Below are 23,379 nucleotides of genomic sequence, written 5' to 3' on the forward strand. Positions count from 1 at the left end.
ATGTTGATTCTCTGGGATTCGAAGTCTATGAGCAATGAAGCCCATTAGCTAAATTCTTTTGGAAACCTGACAACCTCACACTGTGCAGTTGTTCCTGTGGGCACATCTGCTGCTCAGTAGGGGAATGAAATTGGATGCTATCCTTCCCCTACCTCTCAACTTCACTGTTTAAAATGGCATGGAGTTTCAGAAGTGATTGTGGGGGACAAGAAAGGCACCTCTGTACTTTGGTCACCACCTTCAACATGTTCAAATCCTCCAGCTTTATGTTCGTCATTGATTAAAAACTTTAATTTCTGATTCCTGAAAGCTACTTCTTAGACTGGCATTCAAGAAAAGAGGAAAAGCACTGGTGATTTTAAATTCCCAAACCCTGCATGTGACACAGTCCACACACACAGACACTGAAAAGGGGACCCAAATGCCTCTTCTTGGCTACACTATGTGTTTTAGATTTCCCAGTAATACCCTTGCTTATCCACTCCTGTCCACAAAAGGACCATTCATGTGGAAGGGCAATGTCTTATCTAAATCTCTGTATATCCCTCTATGAGGTCTTGCACACAGGTTTTTAGTAAATATTTGTTGCCTGAATGAATGATTGGCTAAATTAATTATATAACTAGAATCTAGGTTTATTACTTTTCTGCATCAACATCAGAGAAAATAACCTTTTATAGGATGGAGCTGAAAAGAGACTGGAAGCTTTGTTATTTTCAACCCAGACTCTATTACTTCCACATTACTTGGCAAAGCATCCTGGCCAGAAAATGATCTCCTCTTTAAAACTTTGCTCAGAGTTCTGCTCTGTACTGCCTCAGAAGCCTCAAAGTTAAGACCAAGGTGCCACAGCCCTCACTGCTCTTCCTGGTTCTGCAGAGATGGCTATCAAAGAGCAGTGTCCAGGAGATTCCATGGTGATTTCCTGATTTTTCACAAAATCCATTGGGATAACATTGCAAGATTTCAAGAATTAGAATTAGGTGATAAATTTTCAAGCTGAAACATAAAAATAAACTCAATTGGCGAGTGATTTAAAATGTAGGCATTAGGCAGGTGGTGACTCTGACAATGTGAAGACTATTCTGAGTGTTATTCTGAACACTGCAGTATAGTTTGGATCCTAACAATCACTGCAGCTCGCCAGTTTTTCAAATGTTTACTTGCCATGCATATTTTGTGTCATCCTCGTCTGTTTAACTCAAAAGATCTAATCCCACCAGATCACCTATAATTAGAGAGTGATGATGCATTCTTAGAAGACAAATATAGACACCCCAGAGGTGATGCATCAGCAGTCTGAAAATAATTAATGCTTATTCTCACAAGGCCACCTACACCAAGACACTTGGGAACAGTTCACTATAGCTATAATGTCATAGAAGGATGGCAAAGTCATTTTTCTTATCTGCAGAAGTAGGTCACAGCAAGAACATTTTGGCAAAAATACTAGGGTGGACATGAATAGATTTTGTGACACAGCCTTTTCATTTATTACCTTAATATAAGACTTGATCATCAGTTCATTCTGTACTCTCCAGTCGTCTTCCTACATGGTAAAGAACCAGAATTGAGGCTTTGAAATTCTTTTTGCTGAAGAATTCCCAAATCCTTTGCAAAAAGCTCCATTACCAATATACTGCTTCTAAATGGAATAACAAGGACTCAAACATTTGAGACAATAACTGGTTTTTGTTTTCCTAATTACATGAAAATAGAATTTATCATAACTTAGAACACTTCTCACAAGTCTGAGCTAGGCAATATATAGTCACAAAGGCTAAAGGTTAGCTGAGTTTCCCATAGCAACCTTTTAAACTTAGCACATGGGCCACAAATGAGACAGATTTTATTTCTTTTGAGACTTTCATTTAAACACAATGGTCGACTCTTGCAAAAACAATCTGAGTTTTGTGCATTCACTAGTGCTGCTGCCTTCTAAATAATGAATAGCTTTCCCCAGTGAAGATGAGGGGGTAGAAAAAAGGTGATGTATAGGATCAGGAATGGGGACCACGACATTTACACTGGTAATTTTATAATCTCAGGAAAAGTCACGGTAGGAGTTGATATCTACCCAGCTTAAAACTTTATCTTGTCGTCAGTCAGAAATGCTCGAACTCTTCCAAATACCTGATTCTAAGGAGCTGCTCCAATTAATGCTGCACCTCCTTAGAATCAGGTATTTGGATTCACAGACTGACTGACACTGGACTTTCTTCCTGTGCGACAGAAAAACCACATGTCTCCAGGAAACCAGGCTTTTCTCCTAACTATAAGCTCCTATGAACCTATATTTTTAAGAAATTTGCTCTGAAGTTCTGGTAAGGGTTAGAACCCACTCTTTGGCTCCAACACAGCTACTTATTTGGGTACACAGTCCTTCCTCCCTTCTGTCAAATGTACTAAAAAGATTTCTTCCATGCTTTCCCCACTTTTTATCTCGCTAAGAGCAATTCTATTTCATTTTTCACAGAATATGATTTTCTATGTTCACTTTATCATTTTTACTCCTCTTAGTGTCATTAACGACCTTTGAGCTTAGTCAGTTATTCTATGCTTTTTTTCTTCCACATTCATCCTTTTTTTTTCCATTTTAGCACTGAAGGACAATTTTACAATGAGTAAACTGCAAAATTGGGTCCAAGTTCTCCTAGAGACATTCTTCTTTCTTTGAGCTATTAAATTGGAACTTTTTTTTTTAAAATCAAGGCTTTGACACAGAATAGGTACAATTATTACAATGTAAAATTAGTCTTTTTTCCAATGAAAGTGGTGTAATACTCTACTTATAACTGCACAAAAGGATTTGGGAAGCAGCGTATAAAAAAACCTATCAAGAGCTTCAAAGAGTTATGTGTAAAGTTATGATATTTTGTTCCTGACATGTAGAAATAGCCATACCAGTGTATAATGTTAACATTTTGCTTTCTGTATTTGCTATTGCAAATCAGTTCATTTAAACATTGTAGAATGAACTGCCTTTCATTCACCCATACATCCACTGGGTTCCTCCAATGTGCCAGGCAGAGTGATGAATTAAAGCAAATCAAAATAAAACAACAAACAACCTTTTTTTTTTTTAAATCCTGAGAATCTTGTCAGTGGTTATTCTGTGTTCTAGGCATGCCACACTCCTCAAAAATTATCTCATAAATTGTATTTACCTGCAAAAGATGAGGAGCCACAGTAACAATAACCCTACCTGCAGGCAGATTCAGTAAGTTGGACACAGTTTTACAGGACTGTTTCACTAATTATTAAGTGAAAGCACAGGGGCTATGCAGTCTATTGGGGAAAAAGAGGCTTTAGAATCAAATAACCTGTGCTTAGATTCTTGCTTTGTGGTTTGAGACCTATATGGCTTTGACTTAGCTTCTCTAAACCTCAGTTTCCTCACGTGAAAAACAGAAGTGGTTGTACAAGTACCAAAGGGTGGTTATAATAATTAAGTGAATTAAAATCCACAAAGTTTCTGTCACTGTACCTGTTGCAAAATTGATGTTCAATAAATTATAATTTTAGCAGCATCATTATCATGGCTGGGTTTTACAGCCTGGGAGAAATGACTGCCCGAAGCAAGGAATTCTTTTTTCTCAGAAAAAGAATGACAGGGTTAATTTTGAGTAGGCTGAAAATAACTAGGTTGTAAAAGAAGTGTATCACATGTCCTAACCAACCCCTCTTCTCTCTTGAGTTGTGCTCCTGATTCATTCACCTAAGGACCCATTATCTCCATAGATGCCCCTTTACATTAGCACCCCATTCACTGGGCCTTACCTGTCACCATTATCTTTTCCTCTATCATCAAAACTTATTTAGATACTTTATTTAGCTCAACTCAGGGTTAGTGAATTACTTTAAATGGGTCAAGGGAAGGGAAAGTGATAACTCAGTTTACTTTTTGCTTGGGGATGGAGGTGATAGAAATATAAGGAAGAGGACTGGATAGCTGGATCAAAACAAAATGAACCCAGAACTTAATGATTCAAACTGAAGGGCAGAAAGTGTCTTTTTACATATAAGCATGTCAATATTGCCCTGCTGATCAACTACAACATTCACATCTAGCCTGAGAGAATGGAAAGGCCATTCCCTCATAAGCTAAAAATGAATGAATGGATGCAAACAGCATATGCTCAGTCATAGGAGTACTGGCTTCATGGGACCTCATTCTGACTCACAGAATTACAGAAGACTACAGCTGAATACACAACACTAGAGTTTACAGATAGAGACACTGAGGCCCAAAGATGTCTTATATGACTTGCTGAAGGCAATCTAGCTACTAGCTGCAGAGCTAAAACCAGAACCAAGGTTTCTTTCAGTTTCATCCAAAACGAATTTAAAATGATGAAAGTATAGTGTGTTTAGGTGGTTAGAGTTATATTTTGTTTTTGTTTATTGTTATTTTGTTTAGTGTGAAAAGATGCAGTTTGATTTTTAGAAAGGGCTTAGGTCTGAGGAATTTTTGTGCCTATGGTGATGGTGGAACAGTCCATGAATGCTTTGAAACAGCAAGCAAACTTTCAAGCAGATATGGTTTGTTTTTCTTTTAAAGGAATAGGACCCAAAGCTTTTACCAGATTTTCAAGGGTGTCAGTAAGCAAAACCAGGTGAAACACAGTGGATTGGGTAGAGACTAGAGCAATTAGACTAGTGGTTTCCAAGATGCTGAAGGTGGGAATGTGTCTAGTGCAGACACAGGTGACATGGGGTAGGGAGAAGTTGGCTGGCAAAGTGGACTCTGCAGTGGCACCTTGAGCAAGCAGGGCAGCTTTACTTTCTTCCTGCTTTCCAAATTAGTGTTCTGCTCCATTTGTTGGAGGAAGGTTTCTGCTGCCAGGAGTAGAAGGACTGATACTATTGTTAGATGACATGCTATACAATATCAACAAAGCTGTGATCTCCACACTCATTTTTGAAAAAAATAATTTATAGCATTCTGCCAAGAGCCCCTATCTACTGCTGTCCTATTACTTCCCCATTTAGCAATCAAGATGATACCTCTTCCTTCCCAACATCTTTGTGAATGCATGCTGGTGGTAAGAAAATAAGGACCAAGAACTGAAGCCCCTTAGAAAAAAGAAACTAAGTCCATCCTCTCTCATCATGAGAGGATAATGGAAATTATTTTTTCCATTTCCCTGGCTTCTCAACACCCCAAAGGCCTGAGTGTTGCTATAGTTGTACCCGAAACCCTGAGTGGTCTGCCCACTTTTTTCTCTTTTATAACCTATCAATGCTCTCCTTTCCATTTTTTCTTCAGACAATAAAGAGTCGAGGGCCTATTTATAGAAGCAAAAAGTTTTAAGTTTTATAGAATGTTTGATAACTTCGGATAGGGAAAAATGAGATCTAGCAAAAAGCAATAAAGCTTAGGAAGCAATATATTTGGTCATTCTTACCCAAAATTAGAGCTTCATGCCCCTAAGACACAGTCTAAATAATGTTGTTTGTATTGCATTAACCTTGAGCTATAATATGGCAAAAGTAGATTACAGGAGATCACAGAAAAAATAGTTGTAACATTAGCAGCAGCTAGCAGGAATATTTTGGCAAGCAATTACTCTTACAGATTCGATTATAAACACAAGAATCACAGACTGGGCCTGTATGAGTCTGTACAAAATTCAAGTATAAATATTAAATATATGACCTGACAGATAAGTACAGTACTGAAAAATGACCATTCCACCAGCCAGTTTTGTAAGTTAGTTTTGATGTGTCTTCTTTAGCTTTTACCCGCCTCACTGAATGTGTTTCTGAAGGGTGGCAGAACCTAGGGTGGGAGGGGTAGTGAGAGACCAGCTGGTCCAATTCTACCTCTCCCACCCAACACAGGTGCAACCATTTCTTCTTGTCAAAATGCTCTCTTTGAATGATAATTTTTTCATTTTTTTTTTTTTTTTGAGACAGAGTTTCGCTCTTGTTACCCAGGCTGGAGTGCAATGGCATGATCTCGGCTCACTGCAACCTCCGCCTCCTGGGTTCAGGCAATTCTCCTGCCTCAGCCTCCTGAGTAGCTGGGATTACAGGCATGCGCCACCATGCCCAGCTAATTTTTTGTATTTTTAGTAGAGACGGGGTTTCACCATGTTGACCAGGATGGTCTCGATCTCTTGACCTTGTGATCCATCCATCTCGGCCTCCCAAAGTGCTGGGATTACAGGCGTGAGCCACCGCACCCAGCCTCAATTATAATTTTTAAAGATATTCTCTTATTGAACAGCTGGGCTTACACTCAGCAATGTTCCAGGTGTTGTGAGTTACCTTATAAAAGTGTAAGATAATAATCCTCTTTAACAGGCACCTATGATCTCACTGGAAACTGAGACAGACACTTGAGCAGCTGTTAGTCATGCTATGTGACGACAGGCAGAGCAGGAAGTGATGAAAATATCAGTGTTGATCTTACTGTCTTCTTTGATATCCTTTATAATACCTAGTATTAGGTATATGACACAGCTTGTTGAACAAGAGTTCAACAGAGCACTGGGCTGAGGAATAGGAGCCTGGCCTCTAACAGTCATTGAAGTAGATGTTTAGAATTAGAAATGGCATAGTCATAGGGACAGAAGTCATAATCATTTATTTACTATTTATTATATTCCAAGGACTTCTTGTACATTCACTGACTTTATCATTACAATACCCATAAAATAAGTAATACTCTTACTATACAGGTGAAGACGTCTTTCCTGAGGTTCTGTGACCAGTGTGTGGAAGGGTTGCAATTTCACACCTGGCCAGTTGTAGAAGGGCTGTGATTTCATACCAGACCTGTCCAGTTTGTAGGCCCATATTCCCGTCCTGCCCAAGTCCAACCCTTTCTCAGATTCTGTAAATCTGTGTTAAAATATCTACTATCATGTCATTTTCAATTATTAAATATAGCAAGGCTCATAAAATATTTAGACATTACTGACATCTAGGTATGTAACAATATTTTACTTCTTACATTAATACATCTTAACTACTACTACGACAGCAACAGTAAAATAACACAGAAGACTATAGTTCACACATCTTATTTAGTTTCCGGAGGTTCACACTGAAGGCTGGCACAATCAGAATACATTAATAACTAGTAAATTTCGTAGCCATTTTATTTCACTTCGATAAATGAAACATTGAGTTGAACTTGACATATGTGAGTAGTGAAGTAAATAAATATTGTGTTGCTGACTGGAAGGAGAATATACAAATCTGACAAAGATTTAACAATATGGTTACAAGAAAATTATTGTAGACAAATAATATCTACATACCTTTCAAGTGCTAACTCTCAAACAGGAAAAACAAATACAAATGGGCTCTATCTCCAGTACTAAGGACCATCTCATGTTTAAACAAAGTCAGCTGAAGATACAATCACTTCCTGATATGGCAACTAATTAGGGGGACTTGCATGAAACACCTGTATGTGCTCAGCTGGACCCCCTGATGCCAACTTTATTTAGTTTTAGAATGTTTCAATTAATCCACCCAGCTTCCTGCAATAAGAAGTCAGACAATGGTTATTAAAAGCCACTTTCTCCTACTGAGTCTAAAAATGAACACTGATAATTTGAGAGAGGGAGAAAACCCAGGAGCACTTAGAGAACAAGGGAAAGGCTAAGGTTCTGCCTCCAAATCCTGCTTTATCTTCCTTTTCTAAAGAATGTGGGAAAAAACGACAGTTCAAAATGAGAGCTCTTTCCCAATTTATATTCCCAGCATTGAATTAAAGGTGTAAATTCTAATAAGGAAATGCATTTCCACTCTCCTGAGAGATTACAGGAGCTTGACTGGGAAGAAAGAAGGGAGGGAAGAAAGGAGAAAGGAAGGAAGGTAAGGCTAGCATAAATGCTAGGACATGCAAATAGCTAGACATGAACAGGAAGGGGGAGCCCCTGGGAAAAGGAGGTCTGGAAATTCTCACACCCCAGAGACTACCCGAAACATGCATGCTAGATATGAGCAGAGAGGAAGGAAAATACTTAAGCAGGAAGGAACACCCTGGAACGTCTCTTAAGATAGATGCTCAGTAATTATTCACTCTGCAGTTAAGCTGTCAGAAAATAGCTGATGAAGAAGGAAAGAGGGCAAAAGTGAAATTCCTAAGAGGTACACAGGTGCAATAAATACATATTTAACCACTGTGAGACCTTCCTGGGGTGACTGTAATGAGCAACACCATCATTAGGAAGGAGTTACTTCCAACAGTGAGCCTATATCTGTGCATTAACTGACAGTGAGGGAGAACACCACATACCTGGAATGAGAACTCGGTGGATGAAAGGCAGAGACTTAGGGCAGAAGAGGGAAACTAGACAAAGACAAAGCTCTTTCCAGCAGCCCATTATGCCTTTCCTTTCAGAGTGTATTGTCTCTAAACTCTGCCACTGCTTTAACCCTTGCTGCTACGGTGGCTGTTTTCCAGCCAGAACCACCTCCTCCTCTCTCAACTGTACTTCCTTCCATAAACTTTCTGCTCTTCGTTTTCCTTCAACAAACTCCCTGCTCTTTGTTTTCCTTCAATAAAGTTTATGCTTTCTTTGCTAAATTTGTCTCTTGGCCTACTTCTTTCTCCAAGTAAGACAAGAACCAAGGACTCCCGCACTTTCCAGTAATACAATTGAAATGGATACAGAGGAATTATCTTTCTAGTTTTGGGGAATAACTTTATATTTATCTTCAAGTTGTCTTTTAATTCTGAAAAGAACAATGTTCATTTACCCTTCTATCAGGCAAATAAGGTAAAGGGTAAACATAAAACCTTTAATTTCCTGAATCTTATTGTCATGTGAACCTTTCACCAATCTGAGCTTTTCATGCTCCTCCTATATATGACTTATCATAAAGATACAATGTTTCTAAGTCATTTTACAAATAAGAAAATGATGGTATCAGGTATTAAGAAACATATCTGAGTTTTACTCAATGAAAAAGTTGAAAAACAAAGTATTTCCAGAAAAGGTTCCTAGTAGCTTAAATAATTAAAGTACCATGGAAAATAGAATTTGGTGTAACAGGATGAATTATGGAGATATATACTAGTGTACTATCTCCCTTGTTGATATGGATTTGAAACTAGCCCAACTGTCCCATAGAACTAATATTTACAGTCATTTAAAATAAACATAGAAATTGGCTCTCCTGATCCTAAAACTTAGATTTGTCTTATCTGAGTTCCTTCCTCAGGCCTCCTGGATAGTTTAAAGGAAGTGAAATTCACCAGATCACCACATCCAGACAGTGAGAAGCCAGACCCTCTCATCTCTCATGATTTCTTCACTTCTCCCTAATTCCTGTTTACCTACATGTAGTTACATTCCTTCCCTGCTATATATATATAAGCCCCTGATTTTAATTGGTCTGAGAGTTGGATTTGAGACTGATCTCCCATCAGCTGCAGCACTCAGATGAAGCCTCTTCCCTGGTAATGCTCATCTCAGTGACTGGCCTCCTGTGCAGTGAATATCAGGACCTAGATCCATCCCCTGGTGTTTTGGTAACAGATTCATTCACAGAAGCGTTATAAGAGAGTTTCCACTTTCTTCCTCTTCCCACATGCTTAGAAAGGGCAAAAAGACCCTCGTGTAGGGATGTAAGTATTAACAAGAAGAGGGGTGGGTTAGGTTCCCAAGTCGTGGTGACCCATGCTCTTTTTCAGTGGTTGTCCTTAGAAGTATCAGTACCTGCAAGGACAGATGATAATAAAGATGCTAGTGGAGACTCTGGAGGTAACAGCACAAGGTTCAATTACTAGCATGGCATAGAGGAAGTTAAATCACCAGGGAAACTGCCTACTTTTGAATTTGGGACAAAAGTGTCTTCCTAGCAATCTCTTTCCTGATTTTCCTGCACTGATGGATAGACCTGGTTACTTTAGGAGAATGAGAACTTACTTGAGAAAAACACACAGACACTGTAGTTTCACAATCTATCCCCAAACTGGCAATCAGAAAACAATATCACACAAGAAAAAGAGGGTTCACTGAAAACACTCCCTGAGAAAACTGTACTTCAAGTATCACCAAAAAAAAATGACTGTACTGTGAAAGTTACATTTTCCAAGTTTGTTTTATAAATTATGCTTCAAATGGAATATATATATATATGTGTGTGTATGTATATATAAATTATTTATATATATATAAATTATATTAAAAAAACACTTTCATAGGGAGAAGTATCTATTAACACTATAACCAAATACCACACAGTTGACTGAAGTGGGAGAGTAGTTTGAGATGAATTGTGAAACAAAGGGGATCCATGTCTAGTAATGAGTCTTTAAAGTCCTTGGCCAAAGTTTCTCTTTTCATCCAGGCTGACAAATGTGTTTTGGGATATGACATTCAGAAAAATCCTTGGAAAGTATTTTAAGAGTAATTTTTCTTACAGGAGACATAGTAAACTGGCTTCTGCATTCCTTTGACACACGTATCTGTTTAATATGATACGACCACACTTATCTATAATAGCACAAATTAGATGGAAATTTAAGATATGTTATACATTTTGCTGCCTTTTAAAATAATAATGCACCAAATATAAAGAGATTCCATCTAGCATTACTTCTTTTCTTGATGACCCAAAATAAACATTATTTTGTTTATTGTGTGAACTTGGGCAAGTCATTTGAACCTCTCCAAATTTTCAGTGTCCTCATCTTTACAATGGGAATGAAAGAATCATGATGGTGGATTAAATGAGATCTTCCTAATGAAACGCTTGGTATAGAGCCCCATATATTATTAAGGATTCACCCAAAATGTTAGCCACTGCTACTTTTTCACTTAGATCCTTTCTTTTGACTGTGATCTCAAAAATTGAGGTTGACCTATATATGTAGCTTTAAAAAAGTTACCACATAAGATTTGCAACTCCCATTTCTCTTCTAGGAAGGGAAAGAAAAGAAAAGAAGGAAGAAAGGAAGGAAGGAACGGAGAAAGAAAAGATTTAACTCCTATTTTTTCCAGTATCACAGCCTGATGTCAGAGGAAGCCCTCTCAGTATAGTACACTAAAAATACTGATTTTTTTTTTTTTTTTTTTTTTGAGACAGTGTCTTACTCTGTTGCCTAGGCTGGAATGTAGTGGCACAATCTGAGGTCACTGCAGCCTCCACCTCATGGGCACAAGTGATCCTCCCACCTCAGCCTCCCAAGTAGCTGGGGCTACATGTGCCCACCACCATGCCCATCTGATTCTTGTATTTATAGTACACTAGGTTTTGCCATGTTGCCCGGGCTGGTCTTAAATCTTGAGCTCAAGGGATCCACCCACCTTGGCCTATCAAAGTGCTGGGATTATGGGCATAAGCATCTGGCCCTGAATAAATATTTAAAAACAATGTTTTAAACATATAACTGAGCTATCAGGAGAATAACCAACTCTTCTGAGGTAGAAAAATTCCTGAACCCTCTTCAAAATCAGGGCTGAAGACAGAATTTTCCCTAAAGCCTCTGATCATCCTGGAAGGTCTAGACTTGAGCTGGTGCTTTAAACTTGTAAAAGGCTGAGGGTCAGCAGACAAGCCTGTGGCCCTGCAAAATGGCATGCTGGATCACACACTCCTGAGATCCTTCTTCCTCCATTCCATTCTCCCATAGTAAACAAACTGGAGAAAAAAAATCTACCTTTTAGAGGCAGATGGTGAATGAAGCTACTTGCCTATCTCAGCCTCAGTTCAGAATGTGGCATGAAGGGTCAGGGGAAAGGCACTCCTGAGAATTCCTGATCACAGGCGTGTTTGGGGTTGGAATTTCCACACTATTTATGGGGCCTCACTAACAGTTCTATCTGCAGGAACATATTTTCAACCAGGCCTTGAAGAACCCTGCCTAAGTCCCAAGTAGAACATGAGCTCGCCATCATAAAATCACCCAACATGTGAGCAAGTCAACAGAAACAACATACACAACAAGACCTGTAAACCTGTAGATATTTTCACTGGGAAGAACATATAGTAAGTATAAAGAAATAAAATAAATAGCAAGAGTATGCCTAGGCTACAAGAGACTTTTAGAACTTACAGGCAGATTTGAAAATGAACCAAACAGTATATCTAGAAAGGAAAAAACATAAGACTTGCTATCAGAAATGTAATAGATTAGACAAATAGGAAACTGGACATAGTAGAAGAAAGATGAGTAAGACCAGATAATAGCTGTAGCAAACATAAAAGGTATATTCTGAACAAATTCTATGAAAATTCTGAAAATACAGATGAAATGGACAAACCCCTAGAAAAGTGAAAATTATTGAAACTGATTCCAGAAGAAATAGAAAGCCTGAATCATCTTAAACATTTAAAGAGGCTGAAATCAGCAGTTAAAAATTCTTCCAACTTACAAAATACCATACCCAGATAGTTTTACCAACGAATTTTACCAAACTGGTAATTTCAATCTTATATAAAGTCTGCCAAAAACAGAAAAAGAAGAAACTCTCTCCAAGTCATTTTATGGGGCTATCAAAACCTTGATATTAAAAACCCACTGACAGTATAAAAGAGGAAAGTCTGTAACTTATCTAGACTCTGAACACAAACACAGATAAAAAACAAAATATGAATTTATATCATGACCTTCATATCATGACCAATTTAATTCAAGAATGTCAATTTAAAATTTGAAAATTATTTCAGGTAATTCACCATATAAACAAAATAAATGAAGAAACAAAACAAAATTGTGTGTTGGAAAAGCCTAGAGTCAAAAGTAAAAAAATAAATTTCAGCTTGTTATATTCTTTGTAGAACAATCACACCCTCACTGTGTACCTTGTCCTTCAAAATGGTGAAGAAGTGAAAAGAGGCTTTTTTAAAGCAGAAACATGCATATGCACAAGCAGCGTATTAAAAAAAGGAGGAGAAACAAGAAAAGTATTTGGAAGACCACAAATGGTAGCCATTAAACACATATTCTAACTAACTCAAAAATATTTACTTGAAAAGTTACTTAAAAATAAAAAGAAAAACAAAACCCAGATATAGCCATTTCCTCGTAGAGCTTAAAATTACTAACTGATGAAAAAATACTTGGATGAAATAAAAGTTGATATGAACATTTTAGAGAATAATTTGGTAAAATGTCAAAAGTCTCAAAACTATTCAGAGTTTTAATTTAGGAAATGATCAGGTGTATAGCCAAAGCTTAAGGACCAGAAACTTTACTACAGAACAATTTATTTTTTGTATAAAAAGTCAAATTTATTATGACAACAGCATAGTAACTTTGTTCACAGTTTCTAGTATAACAAATTCAAAACAATATTTTGCCTCACACTGGAAAGTGATTAGGTAATGTGTGAATTAATTACCATCTATAGAATATAATTTAAGAATATTTGCCAAGCAGCACAGTAGCTCTATCTTTAAAATCACTGAATCTTTGAATAAATTGAAAAATAAAGGCATATATATCTCATTTTGTTCTGCATTTTCAAATAACACCATTTGTTTCCTTTAGAAATTTTTCATCTATTTATTTAAAAATATTTTGAAGTTCAACTGTCCAATTTAAGGCAGAATATAGGAAACACATAGTATTTATATTAAACATTATCCTTCCTTTGAGTGGACCTAATTAAAAACTTATAAAGTTTTTATAAAGAATCCTTGTTGGCTTTCTGGTCATGCTTTTCCTAAGATATGGAACCTCATCTCTATTGCTCATCACACCTGCTGTGCCTAAATGAGCCCACTTCTGGGTCACAAATTCATTCAGCTATGTTGCAATTGCATATGCCCCGACAGATTGATATTTCTCAATGCTATTAACATAGCAAGTTGACAATCTGCAACTTTTCTTGCATAATGTTCACAGAGACAGTCTCCAGCCATGGTACTCCATTGCAATGCTAGCCTCAAATAGTTCTGTCCCTGTATATAGGGACAAAAAAGTGAATGATAAAGGCAAGTGATACAGACATATCTGTAAACAAAGTCTACTTTAAAAATAAAATAATGATTCAAAAAAAGGAATATAAACCAAAGTCATCTTCCTTTTAATTTGAACATATGTCTATCTTTATGAACCCATTTACTGACAAAAATGTCCTTGGAGTGCTGTCCTACTTTCTGCCTGCTCAGCACTTCTTCAACATTTCTTAAAATGTCTGAGGAATTTCTTCCTTACTCACCCTACTTTTTTTTTTTTAATTGTACTTTAGGTTCTGGGGTAGATGTGCAGATCATGCAGGACTGTTGCATAAGTACATACATGGCAAGGTGGTTTGCTGCCTTCATTCCCCCCATCACCTATATCTGCTATTTCTCCCATTATTAACCCTCCCCACTGTCCCCACTCCCAGCTGTCCCACCCCTACCCTTCCCCAACTGACCCCCGTGTGTGATGCTCCCCTCCCTGTGTCTGTGTGTTCTCATTGTTCAACACCCACTTATGAGTGAGAACATGCACTATTTGATTTTCTGTTATTGTGTCAGTTTGCTGAGAATGATGGTTTCCAGATTCATCCATGTCCTTGCAAAGGACATGATCTCATCCTTTTTTATGGCTGCATAGTATTCCATGGTGTATATGTGCCACATTTTCTTTATCCAGTCTATCATTGATGGGCATTTAGGTTGGTTTCAGGTCTTTGCTATTGTAAACAGTGCCGCAATGAACATATGTGTGCATGTGTCTTTGTAATAGAACAATTTGTAATTCTTTGGGTATGTACCCAGTAATGGGACTGTTGGGTCAAATGGTATTCTATTTCTAGGTCCTTGAGGAATTGCCACAGTGTCTTTCACAATGGTTGCACTAATTTGCACTCCTACCAACAATGTAAAAGTGTTCCTATTTCTCTACATCCTCTCCAGCATCTGGTGTCTCCAGATTTTTTAATGATCGCCATTCTAACTGGTGTGAGATGGTATCTTAATGTGGTTTTGATTTGCATTTCTCTAATGACCAGGGATGATGAGCATTTTTTCATATGTTTGTTGGCCTCCTGGATGTCTTCTTTTGTCAAGTGTCTGTTCATATCCTTTACCCACTTTTGAATGGGTTTGTTTGTTTTTTTCTTATGAATCTGTTTTAGTGCTTTGCAGATTGTGGATATTAGCCCTTTGTCAGATGGGTAGATTGCAAAAAAATTTTCCCATTCTGTTGCTTGCCAGCTTGTGCTAATGATTGTTTTATTTGGTGTGCAGAAGCTCTTAAGTTTAATGAGATCCCATTTGTCTCTTTTGGCTTTTGGTGCCATTGCTTTTGGTGTTTTAGTCATGAGGTCCTTGCCTATGCCTATGTCCTGAATGCTATTGCCTAGGTTTTCTTCCAGTGTTTTTATGGTCTTAGGCCTTATGTTTATATCTTTAATCCATCTGGAGTTAATGTTTGTATAAGGTGTAAGAAAAGGGTCCAGTTTTGGCTTTCTGCATGTGGTTAGCCAGTTTTCCCAACATCATTTATTAAACAGGGAATCCTTTCCCCATTGCTTGCTTTTGTCAGGTTTGTCAAAGATCAGATGCTTGTAGGTGTGTGGCATTACTTCTGAGGCCTCTGTTCCACTGGTCTATATTTCTGTTTTGGTACCAGTACCATGCTGTTTTGATTACTGTACCCTTACAGTATAGTTCGAAGTCAAGTAGCATGATGCCTCCAGCTTTGTTCTTTTTGCTTAGGATTGTTTTGGCTATGTGGGCTCTCTTTTGGTTCCATATGAAGCTTGAAGTGTTTTTTTCCAGTTCTGTGAAGAAGGTCATTGGTAGCTTGATGGAGACAGCATTGAATCTATCAATTACTTTGGGCAGTATGGCCATTGTCACAATGTTGATTCGTCCCAACCACGAGCATGGAATGTTTTTCCAACGGTTTGTGTCCTCTCTTATTTCATTGAGCAATGGTTCGTAGTTCTCCTTGAAGAGGTCTTTTACATCCAGTGTTAGTTGTAGTCCTAGGTATTTTATTCTCTTGTAGCAATTGTGAATGGGAGTTCACTTTTGATTTGTCTCTCTGTTGTCTGTTATTGGCGTATAGAAATGCTTTGAATTTGTGCACGTTGATTTTGTATCCTGAAACTTTGCTGAAGTTGCTTATCTTCTTAAGGAGATTTTGGGCTGAGACAATGGGGTTTTCTAAATATACAATCATGTCATCTGCAAATAGAGACTATTTGACTTCCTCTTTTCCTAACTGAATATCCTTTATTTCTTTTCTTGCCTAATTGCTCTGGCTAGAGCTTCCAATACTATGTTGAATAGAAGTGGTGAGAGAAAGCATCTTTGTCTTGTGCCAGATTTCAAAGGGAATGCTTCCAGTTTTTGCACTTTCAGTATGATATAGGCTATGGGTTTGTCATAAATAGCTTTTATTATTTTTGTGATACGTACCATCAATACCTACCTTATTGAGTATTTTTAGCATAAAGGTCTGTTGAATTTTGTCAAAGGCCTTCTCTGCATGTATTGAGATAATCATGTGGTTTTTGTCTTTGGTTCTGTTTATGTGACGAATTACCTTTATAGACTTGTGTATGTTGAACCAGCCTTGCATCCCCGGGATGAAGCCTACTTGATCATGATGAATAAGCTTTTTGATTTGCTGTTGCATTCTGTTTGCCAGTATTTTATTGAAGATTTTTGCGTCGTTGTTCATCATGGATACTGGCCTGAAGTTTTCTTTTTTTGTTGCATCTCTGCCCAGTTTTGGTATTAGGATGATGTTGGTCTCATAAAATGAGTTGGGAAGGCCTCCCTCTTTCTGTTTTGTTTGGAATAGATTCAGAAGGAATGGTACCAGTTCCTCTTTGTATGTCTGGTAGAATTCGGCTGTAAACCAGTCTGGACCTGGGCTTTATTTAGTTATTAGGCTATTAAGTGCTGCCTTAACTTCAGCCCTTGTTATTGGTCTATTCAGGGATTCAACTTCTTCCTGATTTAGTCTTGGGTGGGTGCAAGTGTCCAGGAATTTATCCATTTCTTCCAGATTAATTTGTTTGTGTGCATAGAGTTGTTTGTAGTAATCTCTGACGGTAGTTTGTATTTCTGTGGAATCAGTGGTGATGCCCCTTTATCATTTTTTATTGCATCTATTTGATTCTTCCCTCTTTTCTTTTTTATTAGTCTGGCTAGTAGTCTATCTATTTTGTTGATCTTTTCAAAAAACTAGCTCCTGGATTTGTGGATTTTTTTGAAGGGTTTTTTCTGTCTCTATCTCCTTTTCTGCTCTAATATTAGTTATTTCTTGTCTTCCGCTAGCTTTTGAGTTTTTTTTGATCTTGCTCCTCTAACTCTTTCAATTTTGATAATAGGGTGTCAATTTTAGACCTTTCCTTGCTCCTCATATGGGCATTTATTGCTGTGAATTTCCCTCTAGACACTGCTTTAAATGTGTCCCAGAGATTCTAGTATGTTGTGTTTTCATTCTTCGTTTCAAAGAACATCTTTATTTCTGCCTTCATTTCATTATTTATCCATTCTACATTCAGGAGTCAGTTGTTCAGTTTCCATAAAGTTGTGTGGTTTTGAGTTAGTTTCTTAATCCTGAGTTCTAATTTGATTACACTGTGGTCTGAGAGACTGTTAGGATTTCCATTCTTTTTCATTTGCTGAGGAGTGATTTACTTCCAATTATGTGGTCGATTTCAGAGTAAGTGCAATGCGTTACTGAGAAGAATGGATATTCTATGGATTTGGTTTAAGATTTCTGTAAATGTCTATTAAGTTTGCTTGGTCCAGATCTGCATTCAAGTCCTGGATTTCTTTGCTGATTTTCTGTCTCATTGATCTGTCTAATATTGAAAGTGGAGTGTTAAAAGCCTCCCACTATTATTGTGTGGGAGTCTAAGTCTCTTTGTAGGTCATTAAGGACTTGCTTTATGTATCTGGGTGCTACTGTATTGGGTAATATATATTCAGAATAGTTAGCTCTTCTTGCTGTATTGATCCTTTTACCATTTCATAATGCCCTTTTGTCTCTTTTGATTTTTGTTGGTTTAAATTCCATTTTATCAGAGACTAGGATTGCAACCGCTGCTTTTTTTTTTTTTTTTTTTTTTGCTCTCCATTTCCTTGTTAAACTTCTTCCATTCCTTTATTTTGAGTCTATGTGTGTCTCTGCATGTGAGATGGGTCTCCTGAATACAGCACACCAATAGTTCTTGGCTTTTTATCCAATTTGCCAGTCTGTGTCTTTTGATTGGGGCATTTAGTCCATTTACATTTAATGTTAATATTGTTATGTGTGAATTTGATCCTGCCATTTTATTACTAGTTGGTTGTTTTGCCCTTTGGTTGGCGTAATTTCTTCACTGCGTTGTTGGTCTTTACCATTTGGTTCTTTTTTGCAGTGGCTGGTACTGGTTTTTCCTTTGTGTGTTTAGTGCTTCCTTCAGGAGCTCTTGTAGGGCAGGTTTGGTAGTGACAAAATCTCTCAGCAATTGCTTGTCTGTAAAGGATTTCATGTCTCCATCACTTATGAAACTCAGTTTGGCTGGATATGAAATTCTGCATTGAAAGTTCTTTTCTTTAAGGATGTTGAATATTGGCCACCACTGTCTTCTGGCTTGTAGGGTTTCTGCTGAGAGATCCACTGTGAGTCTGATGTGCTTCCCTTTGTGGGTGACCCAGTCTTTCTCTCTGGCTGTCCTTAGTATGTTTTCCTTCATTTCAACCCTGGTGAACCCTCAACTAGAGGAGTATTGCTGTGGTGTTCTCTGTATTTCCTGTATGTGAATGTTTGCCTGCCTTGCTAGGTTGGGTAAGTTCTCCTGGATAATATCCTGAAGAGAGATTTCCAACTTGATTTCATTCTCCCTGTCATCTTCCGGTATACCAATCAGGTGTAGATTAGGTCTTTTCATGTAATCCCATATTTGTTGAAGGCTTTGTTCATTTCTTTTCACTCTTTGTTCTCTTTTCTTGCCTTCTCATTTTATTTCACTGAGTTGATCTTTAATCTCTGATATCCTTTCTTCTGCTTGATCTATTTGGCTACTGAAACATGTGTATGCTTCATGAAGTTCTTGTGCAGAGTTGTTCAGCTTCATCAAGTCATTTATGTTTTTCTCTAAGCTGATTATTCTACTTAGCATTTCATCTAACCTTTTTTCAAGGTTTTTAGTTTCTTTGCCTTGGGATAGAATACGTTTCTTTAACTCAAATAAGTTTGTTATTACCCACCTTCTGAAGCCCACTTCTTTTCAGTTCGTCAAATTCGTTCTCTGTCCTCCTTTGTTCCCTTGCTGGTGAGGAGTTGTGATCTCGTGGTGGGTGAGGGATATTTTTGATGGTTTCATTCTTCTTGCACTGGTTTTTTCCCATCTCTTGGATTTATATAGTTTTGATCTCAGGTAGCTGCTTGGGGAGGCAGCCTTTCCTTTGTCTGCCTGCAGAGGCACTACTGGGCTGCCACAGATTCCGTGGAGCTGCTGGGTCTTTTACTTACTCAGGAAAATTAGGCCAGCTTCTGTAAATGGCGGCTTCCCTTCCCCCCACCAAGCTCTATCATTCCTAGTCGCTCTCTAGCTCGTGTTCTGGGTGTGTAACTCTGGAGTGAGAGTTTTTTTTTTTAGTCTGCTGGGCTTTGTGCAGGTGGGACCCATCCTACAGTTTGGGCTGTTTCTCTGCGTTCAGTTCCCCTTCTTACTGGGGGACAGGTAGCTCCGTCCCACCAGCTTTTGGCTTTTGCGTCAGCCAGTGCTTCTGCCTAGATCTATGCTGACAGCCCCAGTACTGGCCAAAGTTTCTGTTCTGCCCTGTTCAGGCAACTTGCTGAGGTTTTCCAGCCCAGCGAAGATCACCTGTTCTGTGGGTTGTAGAGGGCTTGGGTGGAGCGTTGAATCCAAACCGAAGTGCCAGAGGGGGAGATCCCCTGGTCCTTAGGTCGGTTGCATGCACCTCCTGGGTGAGGCAGTGCCCTGCCTTGCCTCAACTTGCCCTATTTGGTATATACCCACTGTCCAACCAGACCCACAAAATGAACCTGGTACCTCATTTGGAATTGTGGAGACCACTTGGCTTCTGCGTCCTCTCTCACTGGGAGCTGCTTTCCAGAGCTGCCTCTTATTTGGCCATCTTGGGATCTGTCTGACCCTACTTTTTTAAGTCAAAAGCCAGAAAACTTGTAGCCAGGACAGCATCATGTGATCAGGCTCTATTGAATAGACACCTGGCTTAGGATTAGCTTCAGAAGCCTATTCTATGTTGACCATAGAAAGGAAGTTTTTGTCTTTCTGAGGACATCCTGGTAGAGTCACCTGTATAAATGATGTAGTGACATTTTCCTAAAAGCAATCAGGATAGTGTTGGGCTCTATTCTTGGCTGCATGCTTAACTGCTCAATATCCTTCAATAAACCCTGCTTCTACTCAAACTAGTCAAGAGACGATTTTGTTCCTTTAAGAAGCCCTGACCAACAGGAGGGATGAAGACAGAGTCAGCCTCTAAAATATGGGTAATGACAATAAGTGCCCCATAAATTATCAGAATATTAAATAATGCTTCATTTTGTGGTTCTATACTTTGTTCCTACTAAGTACAGACTAAACGCTCATTTACGTAGAAAAATCTTCCCAAGGTCAAATAACTGATAATTATATGATAGAACCAGCATTCAAATCCCCAGATTTCTAGCTCTATATTTAAAATCTTATTTTTAAAAAATGTCCCTGCCTCCCTTCCTCAATAGAGGATATAAAAACAACGGTCTCATGATCATCTTTCAAAACTATTTCCTAAAGAAGGAAACCCCAGCTCCCCAGCTTGCTTTACTCAAGCCCCTTTCAATTTACCTAACTGTGACTTCTAAACTTGAAGGTAAAATGGAGAGGAATCCAGGTAAAAGGTAAATAAGAAAGTCATATATCTGGTACCATATAATATGTAGCCTCTTTAAACTGTTTTTTTTTAACCTAGTAATATGCATTTAAGTTTTCTCTGTGTCTTCTAGTTTGACAGCTCATTTCTTTTTAGCACTGAATAATATTCCATTGTCTAGAAGTATCATAGTTTATCCATTAACCTATGGAAGAGACTGTTAGTTGTTTGCAAGTTTTGGCAATTATGAATAAAGCTGCTATAAAGATCACTGTGCAGATTTTTGTGTGGACATAAGTTTTGAGTACCTTTGGTATTGACCATAGGCAAGAATATGTTAAATTTTCTAAGAAATTGCCAACCTGTCTTCTAAAGTGGCTGTATCATTGTGCATTCTTACCAGCAATGAATGAGCATTTCTGTTGCTCCACTGGCATTTGGTGTTGTCAGTGTTCTGGATTATGGCCATTCTAATAGGTATGTAGTAGTTTCTAACTGTTGTTTAAATTTGCATTTCCTGATGATATGTGATGTGGAGTATCTTTCCATATATGTTTATTTGCCATCTATATATCTTCTTTAGTGACATGTTTCTCAAGGTTTTTGACCATTTTAAAATCCAGTTGTTTAGGTTTTCTTCTAGGGTTTTTATGGTGTTAGGTCTTATATTTAAATTTTTAATCCATCTGGAGTTTCAGGACATAGGCATAGGCAAGGACTTCATGACTAAAACACCAAAAGCAATGGCAACAAAAGCCAAAATAGACAAATGGGATCTAATTAAACTTAAGAGCTGCTGCACACAAAAAGAAACAATCATTAGAGCGAACCGGCAACCGACAGTGGGAAAATTTTTTTGCAATCTACCCATCTGACAAAGGGCTAATATCCACAATCTACAAAGCACTAAAACAGATTTATAGGAAAAAAACAAACCCATTCAAAAGTGGGTGAAACTTGACAAAAGAAGACATTCAGGAGGCCAACAAACATATGAAAAAATGCTCATCATCACTGGTCATTAGAGAAATGCAAATCAAAACCACATTGAGATACCATCTCACACCAGTTAGAATGAAGATCATTAAAAAATCTGGAGACAACAGATGCTGGAGAGGATGTGGAGAAATAGAAATGTTTTTACACTGTTGGTGGGAGTACAAATTGGTGCAACCATTGTGAAAGACACTGTGGCAATTCCTCAAGGACCTAGAAATAGAAATACCATTTGACCCAACAGTCCCATTACTGGGTACATACCCAAAGAATTACAAATTGTTCTATTATAAAGACACATGCACACGTATGTTCATTGTGGCACTGTTTACAATAGCAAAGACCTGGAACCAACCCAAATGCCCATCAATGATAGATTGGATAAAGAAAATGTGGCACATATACACCATGGAATACTATGCAGCCATAAAAAAGGATGAGTTCATGTCCTTTACAGGGACATGGATGAATCTGGAAACCATCATTCTCAGCAAACTGACACAATAACAGAAAATCAAATAGTGCATGTTCTCACTCATAAGTGGGTGTTGAACAATGAGAACACACAGACACAGAGAGGGGAACATCACATACTGGGGTCTGTTGGGGGTGGGGGGACCTAGGTTAGGGACAGCAGGGGCTGGGGAGATTGGAGAGGGATAACATTAGGAGGAATACCTAATGTAGGTGACGGGGATGGAAGCAGCAAACCACCATGGCATGTGTATATCTATGTAACAATCCTGCAAGATCTATACATGTACCCCAGAAATTGAAGTAAAATTTAAAAAAAGAAAAAAAATCCAGTTGTTTTCTTTTCTCTCAGATTGCAGCTTTTCTTTTTATTCTCTATAGGGTCTTTTGCAAAGCAGCAATTTTTATTTTAATGAAGTCCAGCTTATCAATTCTTTCTTTCATGGAGTATGCCTATGCACTACATTTAAAAAGTCATCATCAGATGCTAGGTTATCTAGAGTTTCTCCTATGTTTTCTTCTAAGAGTTTAATAGTTTGGTATTTTACACTGAGGTCTGTGACCCATTCTGAGTTAGTTTCTGTAAAGGGTATAAAGTCTGTATCTAAATTCATTTTTTTGTATGTAAATGTTCAATTTTTCCAACATCATTTATTACAAAGACTAACTTTTCTCTGTTGAAATGCTTTTGCTTCTCTGTCAAAGATCAGTTGACCATATTTATGTGGGTCCATTTCTGGGATCTCTATTCTGTACCATTGATCTGTCTGTCTTTTTTTTTTTCTTTTCACTAATATCACACTGGTGGTGATTACTGTAGCTTTATAGTAAGTCTTAAAGTAGAGTAATGTCAGTTCTCTAACTTTGTTCCTCCTTCAATATTGTGTTGGCTATTTGGGTATTTTGCCTCTCCATATGAACTTTAGAATCAGTCTGTCAATGTCCCAAAATTACTTGCTCCGATTTTCATTGGGATTGCATGAAATCTACAGATTGGAAATCTAGAGTTATAAAGAAGTTACATCCTGACCACATGTAGTCTTCATTTCCATGAACATGGAATATCTCTCGATTTATTTAGCTCTTCTTTGATTTCTTTCATCAGAGTTATACAGTTTTCTTCAAAGAAATCTTATATATATATATTTTGCT

The 23,379-nt window shown here is 37.9% G+C and overlaps 1 protein-coding gene across 8 annotated transcripts in view; it reads right to left on the minus strand.

The window, feature by feature from the left end:
• UBE3D (ubiquitin protein ligase E3D) overlaps positions 1-23,379 on the minus strand; it is a 203,906-nt gene that overhangs the window by 19,286 nt on the left and 161,241 nt on the right. Inside the window, exon 12 of one of the 8 annotated variants that reach the window (XM_035296188.3) lies at positions 1,233-1,549. The exons of 4 other annotated variants lie outside the window; for them this stretch is intronic. In XM_035296188.3, the coding sequence (XP_035152079.3) occupies positions 1,310-1,549 (240 nt within the window). In that variant the 3' untranslated portion in view covers positions 1,233-1,309. Of the gene's footprint in view, positions 1-1,232; positions 1,550-23,379 lie in introns of those variants that run through there. 3 more of the 8 variants (XM_035296191.3, XM_035296190.3, XM_035296192.3) reach the window with 3 other exon arrangements.

The sequence above is a fragment of the Callithrix jacchus genome, chromosome 4 (genome assembly GCF_049354715.1).
Source record: "Callithrix jacchus isolate 240 chromosome 4, calJac240_pri, whole genome shotgun sequence".
Classification (NCBI taxonomy): Eukaryota; Metazoa; Chordata; class Mammalia; order Primates; family Cebidae; genus Callithrix; species Callithrix jacchus.